Here is a 12871-nt window from a genome sequence, read left to right on the forward strand (position 1 = left end):
GTGGACAGCTGCTGCTACGAAATCAATCACCAAAAACCACAAGACGGAGAGCAGTAGTGATTTCATTTTGTATTTAACTCCGACTTATTATTCCGTGTCTATATGCTTTCCTTTCTGCCGTTTGTAGTGCGAGCTTATGTCGTTTCTCTCCTTTTTAATAGTATGCATTCACGGTAGAAAAGCAAGCATATAAAACTACCGACATTTTTTTGAATGTAATACCGAACAAAACTGAAGTATCCAACAGTATAACAATCTTGCAAAAAGAAACCAAGTAACGCCGTATGATAGATAATGGAATAAGAATAGTTGTATAAAGATACAATGTAAGCACGACAACACGTGCCTCGTCAGAAAAATGTGTCGTTATTGAGGAGATCAGAATTATTCCGCGCATCCAGAATTATTCCTATCAATATACCTACTACCTTGTTCCCTTGTATCTAGAGATCGGATAAAGCTCCCATGAGAAACAACTTCATTAGCGATTAACTTGTCGAATAATGTCTGTATATACGTTTTTCTATTAACATGGATTGAATTATTAATTTTTTTACTTGACGTTTATCTAATGGCACTATAGTCTAGATAGGATTCGGGCTTCTATTTTTTTTTATCTCTAACAATCTGTGAACTTTAAAAGTTCCGAGATGGAATTTGTTTTTCTGGGAGTATGTTTTTAACCTACTATCCAACTTTCAAGGCCCGAGTTCCAAATTATTATGTGACAGGATACTCTCGGCGGATGCGATTTTCCGAGAGCGTTCGAATAAAAATCAGCGATATTCTTGGTTGGACTCTGATTTTTTGTTTACTTGTTTGAACTGTGCGCTTCTCTGTGCCACGCTCGCCACTTGACATGTAGAAAAAACAAAAGTGAATTTTATGAGTAAGCAATTAAATTCAGAAATTGATTATTTAGTTCTTTGAATATATCCTTGTTTTTCTCAAGAACACTTACGGCCAGAAATCTTTTGTAGAAGATAAAATCTTGGAATATTTCGCCATCGAGCTAATCGACAAGTATATTTGAAATTAATCGTTAAGTCGATTGGCTGCTCGCCGGAGGCACGTCTGATTTCTCCGATAAAAGTCTCTAGAAATTCCAGAAATTTGTTACGTCGGCGGATTTTAGGGTTCACACATAAAATTCCGTAAGGACGTAAAACGTAAGCGTAAGAAAATCAACTGATTGGATTTGCTACTGCTTGCGTTATTGCCTTACGTTCTCGACTGTGATTGGTCGATTTTCTTATGCTTACGTTTTACGTCCTTACGGAATTTTATGTGTGAAGGCCTTTAGAGTTCGCGTCACAGGCTCCTGTTTGACCATTATTAGCCGTTTTCGGCATTACGTCAAGAAAATGTAGTGGAGGGAAAAAAGTTAAGACCGTCTCAGCTTTTTCCATCGACATATAGTACTGGACGGTGCGTCAAACCAAAACCGTGTTCCCAAACGTAGAAGAGGACAAAACGACGCGTGAGTAGTAGCGGCTCATGAAGGCACAGGGCCAGTCAATCCGGAAAAGTTGTATTAAAAACGATTGAGACAGACTTCGTCAGAAAATCCGATAGTCTGCCGATAGAAACCGATTGTTACTGCTTCAATTCTATCTGGAGATACCGGATTGAATCCGATTGATCTTGCACTTCCACCAATCCTTGAACCCGATCGATATCGAATTGAAACCGATTAATTTTTATAGAAATCAATGCGATATCTATCGGTTTGAATCGGGTATTTTCAGTAGCGCGTAAGCACCCAGGGACGTGTTCGATGTTTTAAGCAACGGCATTGGTCGTTGGGGCAAGCAGGAGCATGTTGGGACACGCGACGCCGCGGTCGCGAGCCCCGAGTGGATGTGGAGCGGGCAGAAGGTTACGGCGCGGCGGGATTGGCAGCTCCGAGGCCTCGGGAGCAAGCCGAGCTTGGACGACTTCGGCCGAGTAGCGAAGTGAGCGGCGGAGCGTGTAAACGACGCGGTGTAAACGCGAAGGTGCATAGTGTGGTGTTGGTTGGCGTGCACCCTCGTTTCTTACGTGGCCGATGGTAGCCGGCGCGAGCGAGTGAATCGGTCGGCACGATCCGAACACCGCCGACGCTCGTCCAGCCAGACGGCCGCCCCGCGCGCCTGTGATATGCCAATAATTAGCGTTTACGGCGCCGCGAATGAAGGTCCTGCGATCCTAGAGACGACCGACGCCAAGCAGCGAGCGACGCACTCGACGCCGAGGCGCGATCACTGAAGGTACGTAACGCACGCCGCCCGCTCGCCCGCGCCGAACTCGCCAGCTCGCGGACCCCGCAGTCCGCGACGGCTCGTCGCGCGTCACGGGGGCGGGGGAGGGTGCGTTGGTGGACAGGTGTCCCCGTCCCGAAACAAACGGCCGCTCGAAACCGCGCCGATTAGATGACTGCTCTTTCCCGCCATATTTTTCAAAGCTCTTCGCAACGTGGACGCCTGCACCTACGGTAATGGTTTTCATCCCAGGGCTTCGATCACGAGTCTTCTCCTCGGGCGCGGACCCGTGTACTGAATTCGTCAGTGAAGCTTTTCACTTCTCGCGTGTTCACGCTCGAGGAGTAGACTCGGGAGGAGAGAAAGCGGGGCTGGACGTCTTCGTTTAGTTCGAAGCTCGAATTGAAGTGTCTTTCGCAGTTTCGAACTGAATCGGCGACCGTTAAATTGATTCGCCCGAGAGCGGTTTCGCGAAAGTAGAACTGTGGTCCGTATTCTGTAATCCGTCTTTTATCGATAAAAGTGCCACGAAAATTGGCTTTGAAGCATTGGCCGAAAAGATATTCTATCGATAAAAGAGCATCCGGAATATGGGCCCGTTGTGTGTCTCGATAAATTCAAAAATATCCCAAATATCGTTCGCCCATATGATCGAGAGTCGCTTTTCCGCGCTGTCTCGTAACACAAACGTCACGTCGCCGCTCGCCTCTGTATTTATGAATCAAACAAACGGAAGAAAAGCGCGGTGTCAGCGTTTTTCTTCTATTTGTTGTTTTTAAATCGTGCAGCAGTTACGAGCCTCTCAGGGAGGCAAACGGTTCTCGGCGTACTTGTCTCATAGTAAATCAACTGCGTGTTTCTTTCCAACAGTCTTAACTTATTCCTTGTGTGAATCTCGAGACAGTCGCATAGTTGCTGTTTCTCGCGCAAAATTTATGGCGCATCTCGCAGCCCAGTTTCCCCCGTAGTAGAAGTTTGTATGGATTTTTCTACGCAGATATCTGCAAGTACAACGTGTCAAGATGAGTGCAGCCGTGGAAAATGGAGCTGGCGACGGTAAGTCGGCCGCCAAGCAGAAAACCATCGAGGGTATCTACCAGAAGAAGTCGCAGCTGGAACACATTTTGCTGCGTCCCGACACCTACATCGGGTCTGTGGAGCCGGTGACGGAGATGATGTGGGTCTTCGATAAGGAAAAAGACATGATGGTGCAGAAGGATATAAAATATGTACCTGGGTTGTATAAGATTTTCGACGAGATCTTGGTAAACGCTGCCGACAACAAGCAACGCGACCCCAAGATGGACATGATCAAGATTGATATCGACTCGTGAGTCGTCTTAAGAAACGCGTTTCAACACTTTCGAAAATCCCTGACGTAAGTTGTAATGTATCGATTCAATATTGTACCATTGCAGAGAAAACAATACCATTTCCGTATGGAACAATGGTAAAGGCATCCCTGTTGTGGTGCACAAGGAGGAAAAAATGTATGTACCCACTATGATATTTGGGCACCTTTTAACATCGTCAAATTACGATGACGAAGAAGAGAAGGTGACCGGCGGCAGAAACGGCTACGGCGCCAAGTTGTGCAACATTTTCAGCCATCGCTTCACTGTCGAGACTGCAACAAAGGAATACAAAAAATGCTTAAAACAAGTAAGAACAAACGTTATATTGATATTCTAACCCTTGGTTCCATTAGTAAATACATGAGTACGTAATTTTTCCCTCTTTTATAGACGTGGGGTGACAATATGGGCAAATCTAGCGAGCCTAGAATTAAAGAATATTTTGGAGAGGACTTCACCAAGGTTACGTTCTCACCGGATTTGTCAAAGTTCAAGATGCAATCTCTCGATAACGATATTGTCTCGTTAATGTCTCGAAGAGCATACGACGTGGCTGCTTCTTCGAAAGGCGTCAAAGTTTTTTTAAATGGAACTCGCGTACCAGTAAAGAATTTTAAAGAGTATGTTGATTTTTATATCAAAGGGAAAGAAGACGACGTCGGCAATCCACTAAAAATCGTATACGAGAATTGTGGCCCACGCTGGGAAATCGCTCTCACTTTGTCTGATAAAGGATTTCAACAAATGTCCTTTGTAAATAGTATCGCGACAACAAAGGTAAGGCGCGCGGTAATTTTCCATGTGGTATGATGTTACTTGAAATACTTAAACTCGCCGAATATCGATAGGGCGGTAGACATGTTGATCATGTGACAGAGATGATAGTCAAACAACTGATTGAAACGCTAAAGAAGAAGAATAAAGCTGGCGTGACCATTAAGCCGTTTCAAATCAAGAATCATTTGTGGATCTTCATTAACTGTCTTATCAATAATCCCACCTTTGACTCGCAAACCAAGGAGAACATGACTCTACAGCCGAAAAGCTTCGGCTCTAAATGCGCACTAACTGATAAGTTTATTACCTCAGTAAGTACAGATATTGATATCAAAGGTTCATCCATCTATCATTCATTTGACCATTCTTTTCAATGCGATTGCAGATCGCGAAAATCGGTGTTGTGGAAGCGGTGTTGACCTGGGCGAAGTTTAAAGCTGACAGTCAGCTTGAGAAATTGGGACCCAAATCGAAGCAAAGGAAACTTCATGGTATACCCAAGTTAGAGGACGCCAATGACGCAGGAACGGCAAAATCATTGGAATGTACACTCATACTGACTGAGGGAGACTCAGCTAAAACAATGGCTGTGTCTGGTATCGCTTCCATAGGCAGAGATAAATATGGCATATTTCCATTGAGAGGTAAATTTGATTTACTGAAAATAATGGATGGATTTTAACGTCACGATCGGACTAATAAAGCATTTGGTTGTAGGTAAGATGTTAAATGTACGAGAGGCTACCCATAAGCAGATCTTGGAGAACGCCGAAATTAACAATTTGATAAAAATCCTTGGTCTTCAATACAAAAAGAAATATGAAACGCGAGACGATTTGAAGACGTTGCGTTATGGAAAAATGATGATCATGACTGATCAGGATCAGGTAAATTTTTGCACAAACAATAGTGCGCGCGCGCACGTACACTTTTTGTCCATTATAAATATTTAATTGAATTTGGATTGGTTTAGGACGGTTCACATATCAAAGGTCTATTGATCAATTTTATCCACCATAACTGGCCCTCGTTGTTAAGATTGAACTTCGTTGAAGAATTTATTACACCTATCGTGAAGGCTAGTAAAGGCAGTCAAGTCTTGTCTTTCTTTTCCCTGCCGGAATTTGAGATGTGGAAGAAAGATACAGAAAACTTTCACACGTACAAGATCAAATACTACAAAGGTATTTATTTAAAAGCTTGTATTTTTTATCATTTCATTTTCAACATTTATACAAGACTCATTTAACAAAACGTTCTTTCTCTCACTTATATAGGTTTGGGTACTTCCACTGCCAAAGAGGCAAAGGAGTACTTCGAAAATATGGCCAGACACAGAATACGCTTTCAATACAATGGCGAGCAGGATGACGAGAACATCATTATGGCATTTAGTAAGAAATGCGTCGATCAGCGTAAAGATTGGCTGATGAATCATATGAACGAAACAAAGAGGCGAAAAGAGATCGGCCTCGGCGAACGTTATCTCTATGAGAAAGACACGCGCACCGTCACTTTCTCAGATTTCATCAACGTCGAACTGGTGCTGTACAGCAATTATGATAACGTGAGATCCATCCCGAACATGATGGACGGCTTTAAGCCGGGTCAGAGGAAAGTAATGTTCACATGTTTGAAACGTAATGATAAACGTGAAGTGAAAGTCGCGCAATTGGCGGGATCGGTCGCCGAACATTCAGCTTACCATCATGGTGAAACGTCCCTGATGGCGACGATTATTAATCTCGCACAGAATTTCGTGGGCAGCAACAACATTAATCTATTGCAGCCTAACGGTCAGTTCGGTACAAGACTTACTGGCGGAAAGGATGCTGCCAGTCCGAGATACATTTTCACAATTCTCAGGTACTTGCTATTATTATGATATCTGCAAAAGAAGATGTTGTACATATCTCTGCATGTTCTCTGTTTCGTTTCCACAGTCCTCTGGCGAGGTTTATATTTCACAAACATGACGATCCCCTGCTGAAACACGAGTACGACGACAATCAAAAGATCGAACCTGTCTTTTACATGCCTGTGATTCCTATGGTACTAGTGAACGGTGCCGACGGAATTGGTACGGGCTGGATGACAAAAATACCGAACTACAATCCTCGAGAGATAATCGAGAATCTACATAAGATGATGGACGGCGCAGACCCAAAACCAATGGTATGTGTATCGATAAATTATCTGGAAAGTTAAATACATAACTTTAAGGATGTAGTATATATTTAACAATTATATATTTCGTTCATGTGGTTGCAAATTTTGTTTAGATACCGTACTATAAAAATTTCAAAGGCGTCGTGGAAAGCTGCGGGGATTATCGTTACGTTATAAGCGGAGAGATATCGGTGATTGGACCTGACAAGGTCGAGATCACTGAACTTCCTATTGGTACGTGGACGCAAACGTATAAGGAAACTGTGCTGGAACCTATGTTACATGGAACTGATAAAGTGCCAGCTATCATCACGTAAGCATTCCAATTGATCAATTGATGGAAAAATGTACAAGTAATTTTGGTGATTTTTTTTTAATATTCATTTTATCATAGGGATTACAAAGAGTATAACACAGATACGGCGGTACACTTCATAGTAATATTGAACCGAGACAAATTAGTGGAGTTAGAAAGAGAAGGTCTTCATAAAGTATTCAAAATTCAGACGACGATGACTATAACATCTATGGTAAGTTACTAGAAATATTGATATGGCACTAAGATGGCAAATGACACTGGACGTTTCTTAATATCTTATTTGCAGTGTGCATTTGATGAAAACCAATGCTTGAACAAGTACGACAATGCGATACAAATATTGAAAGGATTTTATAAAGTACGATTGGAGGCATATATACAGAGGAAGGATTACCAAGAAGGAATTTTGCAAGCAGAAGCGGCGAAGCTGTCCAATCAGGCGCGTTTTATCCTTGAGAAATGCGACGGTACTTTGGTGGTAGAAAACAAAAAAAAGAAGGACATGATAGCAGAATTAGTCAGACGCGGTTACGATTCTGATCCGGTGGTAACTTGGAAATTATCCCAGAACAGAGAGGAAGTACTGGTAAGTAGACTTTTCTTTGAAAAATTCGATGCAAGCGCAAGAGAATTTTATTTATTAGAATTTATTAATTTTGCTACGCCCCAGGAGGATCAAGTAAGTTAATATAAAAAGAAACAGTATGTAAAACTTACAATGTGAACGTTGTAAATCACAAAGGTCTTTTAATAAACACAACCATTTTCCAATGAATAAATCTTACAATTAGTAGAAACTGTTTAACAAAAGTGAGCAGATAACTTTCTGTTGAATATAGAACTTTGGATCATGGTTGTTTTTGTAGAAAGTTTCTTTTTTTGTGTCGATAAATATGTGTAGTAATTTTTGTTGTTGTAAATAAATAGGAGGAGGCTGTGGAAAACGATGAAGAGGCCGCTCCAACCGCGTCAACAATAGAAAAGGAGAATTTCGATTATCTTCTCGGAATGACGATGTGGAGCCTGACGAAGGAAAAAAAGGATGATTTATTGCGTCAACGGGACGAGAAGGTAACGGAGCTGAAGAGATTGCAAAGTCGCACGCCAATCTCTTTATGGAAGGAGGATCTGGACAATCTTTTAGCCGAATTAAATAAAGTAAGATCTGCTTCGAAAGAAAATTAATTCTGTTCGTATATTAATAATTTCTAAATTGGCTTACGATGTTCATGTAGCTGGAAGACAAAGAGAAGAAAGACCAGAACAAAGCGAAGCAAAAAGAGAAAAAACCGCCTTCGAGATTCTACAAGAACGACGATACTCGTCGCATAGTTCCCTTCATCGACGTTGAATTGAAGAAAAAGATTGAGAAGGCTGACATTGTGTCAAAGGATAAGAAAGAAGGCATAAAGAAGCCAAAAGTAAGTTAGCTATGCGTTATCTAATTTATTTGTACATTTGTGTCGCTATTCAAGTCGTTGAAAATTTGTGTATCAGATGAAGAAAGAGCCAATCTTGGAGGAGAAAGACGAGTTTGATACGTTAGTCGACGCATATACTAAACCCCTCGAACATAGACTTGGAAATTCTCCAGAAAAGATAGAGAAAAAAGTAACTGCAAAGAAAGGTTGGTAATTTTGAATTCATAAATTATACATTTTATAGATATAGGATATTTTAACGACGAACTCTTCTGCTTATGTAAACAGGATTGAAGCAAACAACATTACAATTTAAACCAATTAAGAAAGGAGCGAAAAAGAAGGAGAAGGATTCGGACGATAGCGACGACATCGATTTTGGTAACGTTTTGCCACCTCCGCAACCACGAGCATCTCGTAGAGCCGCAGGTATCAGTCTCTTCATTTTCCTTCAAGATTATTAAAATAGATTGTTTTATTTTTCGATATCTAGCTCATACTATTTATTAAATCTTCTTAAATAATAGCAAAAAAGAATTACAATATGAGCAGTGAGGATTCGGATGACAGTAACGAACTGTTCAGTCGTCCCTCTTCTGATTCAGAACAAACGTACGTATAATATATCGATACTGTACATCACATTGACTTGCTTAGATTAATTTCTCATCGCGTATCCTGTTTAGAACCATGAAGAAAGAGTCGATTATGGTGCTAAGTGACTCCGACGACAACATTAAACCGAGCAAGAAACTGCCTCAATCAACACGTAAGGGCATACAGTATATATGTAAGTTAAACAATACGCGGTTATGCATATTGCAGGTATTTTTTTTATCTCTGCAGCGACTTCGGAGGAACTTTTCGATTCGTTGGTTGGCAATACTCCTGATAAACAATCTTCATCTGAGAAGAAATCTGCACTAATATCTTCATCCGGGGAAGATTCACCTGCGAAGTTCACGCCACCTAAGAAGGGTAATTGACGTTAATCGAGTCATGTGGCTAAGTGTAAACTATTTCATTATCATTACTTATCTCTTGCATTTACAGCACCTGCTAAGAAGAAGACTGAAAACGGTGGTAACAAAGGAGTAAAGAGACAGAAAAAGAAACCAAAATCATCCGAGGATTCTGATACGGATGATCTATTTGTCACTAAACAAAGTCACGTAAGTACGATTTTTTGAGTCAATATATTTCATGTGTTTAATCATTCTCGTGAGTTTCTCACTAATTTTATTTTATTTTTATAGGCGAAGAAGAAAAAGAAGAAATCAGAATCTGATGAAGAGATGAGAGATGATGATTCGCCGCCGCCACTCCGGAAGACTGCCGGTAGAGCTCGGAAGCCTGTATCTTACGCATTAAAATCAGACGACAGCGACTCTGATTAAACGTCGTTCACCTTGAAAAATGCCACGGACGACGAAATTAACTGAAGTAGTTTAGAGTGAAAGCACTGTGAAAAGATGTTGCACAAGTTTATTTGGAGAATTTTGGAGATTTTGTCCTCGTCAATTGTTGGTCGTGACATTAGTAATAATTATGTAGGGTGTTTCGTCACAGAGAATCCGCCAGAATATGAAATGCGTCCCTTGAATAATTTTGCAAGTGGAAATAATTTGAAATAAAAATTTGTATTTTTGTTTTACTTGAGTAACATTTCAAGATTTGCTTGAGCAATGCGGTCGCTCGATCTCTGGCACGTTCTTCCTGAAACGCTCCGCAAATAAGTTTGTACATAAGTTTGCTCCTCGAATAATGTTGCGAACGAGTGCAATCTCGTGAAATTTAACGACACCGTAGACAGGGCTGCAGGATGTACCGAATATGTTCATGCAAGTTTTATCGCGTGATCTCGGAAAAAATTTCTTTTAGAACGGAAAATTTCTTTATACATTGCGTTATATTGTGATATCAATAATATATAATTTTAATTTGTTTAGACATTAACGTTTACTTTTGATTTCAAAAGCTTGAGAAGAACATGTGGCACGCTCCTGTCTGGCAAAAAAATATTTGGCGCCGCCTATGCTAGATAGATTAATTAATATCGCGCGGAAGGAACACATCTCCAGATCTCGAATTATCGCACAATCGTTATCACATTACTCTCCTCGCTGCTGAAACTTTATTTCTACGATTCTTTAAAACTTGAAAAAAAGAGAGACAGAGAGAAAAAGAGATAGAGACAATTCTAATCCCGGAAAATGAATATTTTATAAAAAATGAAAGAAAAATATGAAATTACACAATTTTTAAATATATTTTTACATACGTCATATGGATTTTTTTTCAAATTGTCTAAAGACTAAAGAAATTATACAGCGGTAACTATTATACATATATACATAGAACGGAGCTTAGAATTAATGCGACGCTCAATATCGGTTGAACGAAATTGTCGGACGTTTCACTTTTTTTGCCTTAAACTGACGATACGTAGAATAAAGTAAGTTTACTTCGTGCTCTTGTTTTAGATAACAAAGAAATTTATAAAACTGAAGATACTGAGCGAGAGTCAGACTCGACGTGGCCGGATAACTGATAACGAATTCGGTTACTTGAACTAGTGCGCGCAGAGTGCATACTAAGGCTTGTTTACAGTTAATTCTTATATTTACGGATCGTCTTGGCGTGCATTCAGTTCGCACTAAGTGCAAACGACCGAATTCGCTACGAGAGAATCACGATTATAAGCCAGGATCGAGGTGGAAGGTTAATATCAATCAAAAACCGATCAGTTCCCCCCCTCATAATTTACGTGTTCCTCCTCTTCTCTCTTCTCTCGTAATTTTATTTTCGATATCCACATATGTGAGATGGAAGAAACCGATTAATTTCGAGGCGTATTGGTGTTCATTGAATTCGACTATAATTATATACTAGCAGTTTTGTATATGCATACTTGTTCACTCGTAGGATAAGATCAAAGAGAATCGTTTGAATTTTTTTAAGATTTTAAATTTGAACGATTATCTCAGATACGGAGACCAATCGACTAGCCCTCGGTCCAAGCGCGCGCGTTTTCAGCCTAATCAGTACGTCATAATCTTCGGCGATTTTCATTTTTATATAATTCACACATAGTAGATACGTATATATATAAATATAAATAAAATGTTCTAACTTTTTAGATACTCGGCAATTCATTGTTCAACATCGTTCGCCAAAACGAGAAGCAGCGGGGGCAAATGCATACCGTGAGAAATGCGCGTAATTTATATATAATTAATAAGTTTACTAACTTTAAATTATACACAAATACGTAAATTTATTGTTATAACGTTTTCATACACCGTCCTCGACGAAATTCCTGTTTCTTTCCTTTTTTTTTCTCACGAGGAAGATCGACTCTGTCGACACACAGACACGAGTGAAAAAAAAACTATTTGATATTACGGATATTTAATCGTGTGTAGATTATGGTGATAATACCTTATAACCGATCGGAAAGTATTTTTCTCTCTATCCTCAGTGAAAAAAATCAGTAAAAAGTTTTTTTGCCTCTTTCTCTCTTCCCGTTCTCGTCCTATTGTTACGCTCACAGATAATTCTATAGATATGTACAAATGTAACTTCCTGTTGTAAAGTATATACGAATCCTATGTGTTCTCGCGTAGATTTCGTTTTCATTCACCGCGAGATTTCGAAAGCGTGAACGTTCATCGAACTACACCTCCGGGTAATTTTCTTAAGGCCGGCTGCAATAAACCTTTTAAAGATAATCTACTGAATCTGAAGGGTTCATTCGTAAAAATGACACAATGGGGAAATGATGCAAATAACAATTTTTACATTTATCGATCACTTTAATATCCCCCTCCCCCTTTCTTATTGAATTGGCGAAAGATTTTCATAGATCCGCGTCAATCTTATAGGAAAACTGTGTCGACGCGAATGATTTTATTTTAGAAGCCACGTGGTCTCATAACGAGATTATCAGCGAGCACGATACGCGCCTTACAAAATGGAAAAAGAAAACCAAGAGCACTTTCGACCGTGTGCATCTCCTTTCGCGAAAAGTGGGATACGGGATGTGGGAGCGGTTAATATTCTTTTTTTTTCAAAATTGAAGCGACGGATCTAAGTAGTAGACTCTGTTCAGACTTGTAATGTATTCTCCTCTCACCACACTTCTGCCAATCACATTGATGGTATTGAATTGTCATCAATACCCCGGTGCCCACATTGTATCAATAACTGACGCAACACTTTAACAACGCATGCACTCGGTCGTTTTTTAGTCTCTCGTTCACTCTTGACGCATTCTCTCTAACTCTCCATTCTCCCTTTCTCTCTTTCTTTTACTCCCAGAAGCTACGGCTCGTCGTCGAACGCGACTATAATACAAAGCAAGGGCACTTGATAAAATAACTTAGTTTTCTATTTCATAATTATCTATATATAACGTACATATATAAAACAAATTACGAGTAAAGAAATAATGATTGGGTCGGTATAGCGTTTCATCGGCTCTTATCTTAAAAAGATTTGCTCGTTCTTTCTAATCCTCGCCATATTTTTTCTCACTTGTCGCCTGATTTATTAATTGAACAATCTAAACCGTTTGCGCGAAATTTGCTC

At 40.1% G+C, this 12871-nt stretch overlaps 1 protein-coding gene across 2 annotated transcripts; it reads left to right on the top strand.

Moving 5' to 3' along the window:
* The first annotated feature begins 1929 nt into the window (after window positions 1–1929).
* On the top strand, window positions 1930–9931 carry LOC105561344 (DNA topoisomerase 2). 2 transcript variants are annotated; one of them, XM_012011231.1, is made up of 23 exons: window positions 1930–2249; window positions 3238–3570; window positions 3659–3902; window positions 3986–4372; window positions 4444–4683; window positions 4758–5016; window positions 5090–5259; window positions 5346–5556; window positions 5650–6238; window positions 6316–6547; window positions 6655–6854; window positions 6936–7071; window positions 7147–7446; window positions 7531–7539; window positions 7788–8018; window positions 8096–8281; window positions 8358–8487; window positions 8570–8710; window positions 8809–8893; window positions 8968–9050; window positions 9128–9259; window positions 9335–9453; window positions 9538–9931. In XM_012011231.1, exons 2-23 carry the CDS (start codon window positions 3263–3265, stop codon window positions 9676–9678), a joined length of 4533 nt encoding a protein of 1510 aa, XP_011866621.1. In that variant the 5' UTR covers window positions 1930–2249; window positions 3238–3262; the 3' UTR covers window positions 9679–9931. The 2 variants fall into 2 exon arrangements, with proteins under 2 accessions (XP_011866621.1, XP_011866622.1); XM_012011232.1 differs by lacking the exon at window positions 7531–7539.
* Window positions 9932–12871: the final 2940 nt, after the last annotated feature.

This window comes from Vollenhovia emeryi, unplaced genomic scaffold (assembly GCF_000949405.1).
Source record: "Vollenhovia emeryi isolate VEMERY1.0 unplaced genomic scaffold, V.emery_V1.0 DF939208.1, whole genome shotgun sequence".
Lineage (NCBI taxonomy): Eukaryota > Metazoa > Arthropoda > Insecta > Hymenoptera > Formicidae > Vollenhovia > Vollenhovia emeryi.

Coding starts and splice junctions, on each gene's coding strand:
- LOC105561344 (XM_012011231.1), top strand. CDS start 3,263: ATGAGTGCAGCCGTGGAAAATGGAGCTGGCGACGGTAAGTCGGCCGCC. Junction 5,017..5,089: donor TGGCATATTTCCATTGAGAG/GTAAATTTGATT, acceptor ATTTGGTTGTAG/GTAAGATGTTAAATGTACGA. Junction 9,260..9,334: donor GTTCACGCCACCTAAGAAGG/GTAATTGACGTT, acceptor TTGCATTTACAG/CACCTGCTAAGAAGAAGACT.